The 3,029-nt window shown below is 53.2% G+C and overlaps 1 protein-coding gene across 1 annotated transcript; it reads right to left on the minus strand.

Moving 5' to 3' along the window:
- Positions 1-326: 326 nt before the first annotated feature.
- Positions 327-629, minus strand: F5J12DRAFT_709403 (uncharacterized protein; the record flags this gene model as incomplete). The annotated part of the gene is made up of 1 exon (XM_051740617.1): positions 327-629. A coding segment is annotated over one exon (303 nt), but the record flags the coding sequence as incomplete, so codon positions are not given.
- Positions 630-3,029: the final 2,400 nt, after the last annotated feature.

A 3,029-nucleotide genomic window follows, 5' to 3' on the forward strand; every position in this document is an offset into this window, starting at 1 on the left:
AAGCTCATGAATGGACTCACTGACCTGCCCCATCCTGGTCCACAGGCCACAAACATTGGAGGTGATGGACATGTGGGCTGTGCGAAACCTCCTCTGCAGTGACAGGTTGCATGAGGGCAGATTCACCTACCAGAGAATCCCGCACATCCTGTACAATTGGAGCAAGCACATCACTGTAGTCTGTCTCATAATGGTAAAGCTCATCTAGGAGGTATCAGATGAGGGTGTTATGCTGGAGGCCATGTCAGAGCAGGTCAGTAGTACAGTACCAGGTGTGAAGCATCCAGGTCAATGCTATGAACAATGGGACACTCGAACTTGGCACTTACATGCTCCCCCTCAGCCCAGCCCCCCCACCAGTGGACCTTTTTGAGGGACCAGCACTTGCCAACAGGGGCCAGCATAAACCTGTACTGTGCTCCACCCCATCGAAAGCAATGGGTCAAGAAGGAGCCTTGAATTCCCATGCCAGTTGTTGCTTCATTGATCCACTGTTGCACAGCATTGTGCGAGATTGGCTTGTGGGGCTGTACAACACCATTAGCCCCCATCACAGGGAAGACATTGTCATCAGGGTCAAGTGGTTGTTGGTAGTGGACACATTCAAGCCAGTGTACCCAGAGTGGCAGTCACAGGAAGCAGTCGGCTCCTGGGAGCTCAGGCTGGGGGAAGATTTTATACTGGTTGCCTGCAGGGAAATGCATGCTTGGTTCAATGTCAGCTCACTCACAGCCTCATTGTGTGCATTACCAACAAGGCAATCAGGCTAATGGTGGACTCACTGTGCAGATCAGCCTCAGTCATCCCCTTGTTAACCTTGTGCTGCCACCCCTTTTGGTTTGCTAGGTAGACCTCAAAGTAGACAGACCTGTCAGACAGCATCAGTGGCTCATTTCCAAGGTACTTATCCAGTGTGTGGTCCACCATCATGCAGTTGATTGTGATGTGCCTCCACTTGAGTTGGATCAGCTCGTAGCACCTGTGTGACCATGTGTATCTCTCAGATGGGGGTCACACAATACACTCCACAATGGAGTCACCTCACTGACCTTGTCCATAGTGTCCATGCTGTGGATGCAAATGCGAGTTGCTCGAGGTGGTGTGTCACCAGTGTCTGCACCTTGAGACCAAGAAGTTCCAACAGTGGCTGTTGTGCAGGCCCACTGCCAGGTGTGCTGAAAGTCATTTGAAGGACACTCAAGGCAAAATCAAGGTCAGGGCACACTGTGCATGCCCACTGCAACATCCGATCCAAGTGATCCCATGTGATGGGCAGTGAGTGCTTGCGATTGCCTGCTTCCACACTCGCCTTGTGCTTGATCAAAGTCAGGACATCTTGAACATCAGCTGATTCTGCTGGGTTCCCCTCCCAGCACTGCCTCGCCTCATTGAACCCCCACTTGCCTCGAAAGGTATTTCCATCCCTGTTGTTATGCCCGGGTGCGGTGACTTCTTCAAATGGAATAGGCACGAAGCGCGCAAGGTGGGAGTCCACAGGGCCGAACTTGTCGTAACCCCTATGGCAGAGTTATCGCTGAGAACCCGACAGAGGTTCCTTCTACTGGCGAGTCCCTAAGGTTGTTCGCGCGGAGAGAGAACAAGGATTAAAGCGAAGTAATTAGCTCTGTTGCAGGCTATCGAAAAACTGAGGATACAAGGTAAAGTACGTGGGCTTAAATACCCCTAAGTACGAGTACCCTACCAGTCGCGACGGACACTGTCGCGACGCGTATCCGCAGTAATCAACAAACTAATCACTAAAATGAATATGAGTCATACTGGTGTCAAAGATGGGGGTAGGCAAGGAAGCGAGGGCTATACCGGCTGCGCCATCAATGCACAGTGAGGAGCCAGACACCGGATCTATAGTACAACATAAGAACAACATAAGCGAGTCAAAGTGAGTCAGGAAACGGGGAGCAGGACATCTCTACAACCACGGGGATCACAAAGGCGATGAGTGTCCGGACGGAACACGAGAGCGGCGAGCGTCACGGACGGATCACAATTGACGAGTCTCGACAGGTGTTGGAAATACCTGGACAGCAGGTGATCCGAGGTCTCTGCGTAACATCCGTACTCCTAGTACCGCGACGACCACTAGGGACGTGACGAGGCACGTGACGCACATGACTGCGAGAAGTCGAAAAAGAGGAAAACGGGAATGGAAGCATAACATCACCCCCCCTCTAAGGTCCTCAGACCCTTGAGGACGGGCCGGCGGTATTTGCAGGGCGGGTGGACAGGGGTCGGCGAGTAGTGTAAACGCGGGAACGCGTGCGATGGGCGACGGGCGACGGTGGCGATGGAGACGGCGGCTCTTCGAGGGCCGGAGTAAAGCGGGAGCCACGTCCATTGCGGCATGACCAATGTCCCAAGTAACGACACTGGTAGCACGCATGTTCGTATAAGGGATGCCCGGCGGGTACAGGGGACTGTCCTCCCAGGTAGAACCGAAGTTGATCCCCAGGGACGGGGACGAAGGGAGTCGCAGGGAGAGGGTCGGAGGAGTGCACGGCATTGAAGTAGTTTTTGTGCAATCCGGCCCAAGACGCATCCTGCAATAAGACCTCCCAGGCGGAGTTGTGAGTTCCAGTTCCCAAGCGGGCACCTACTTCTTTGAACAGCTCGCTGGAGTCAACAAACCTAACTCTACCGCTCTCCACTCTTTCTCTTTCTCCCGATCAGTGATGTCTGGTTTAAGGGCAGGCGCAGGGGCGATGGACTCTTTCGGAACGATCCGATCAAGAACCCTGGAAGCGGGTGGCGTGAGGAATTCATTAATCTGCTGTTGGCGAAGATGATGATAAGCTCCGCCGGTAATTGCTTCGGTAATTTCGGTGGAGGCTTCTTCCAACATGCCGATCATGATTACCTCGGATAGGGGCGCTACTCCGGTAAGCTTCCAGGGTTCGGATTTTTGACACGAGTCCAGTTAATCACGTCTGACGCTCTGTAGATTTCAGACAGCATCCGAAAATACTCAACCTGTTCTGATGTGCACCCGTCAATGTGGTCCCCGTCGTGGA

Source organism: Pisolithus orientalis (genome assembly GCF_024613125.1).
Source record: "Pisolithus orientalis strain OTSU chromosome Unknown F5J12scaffold_14, whole genome shotgun sequence".
Taxonomy (NCBI): Eukaryota; Fungi; Basidiomycota; class Agaricomycetes; order Boletales; family Pisolithaceae; genus Pisolithus; species Pisolithus orientalis.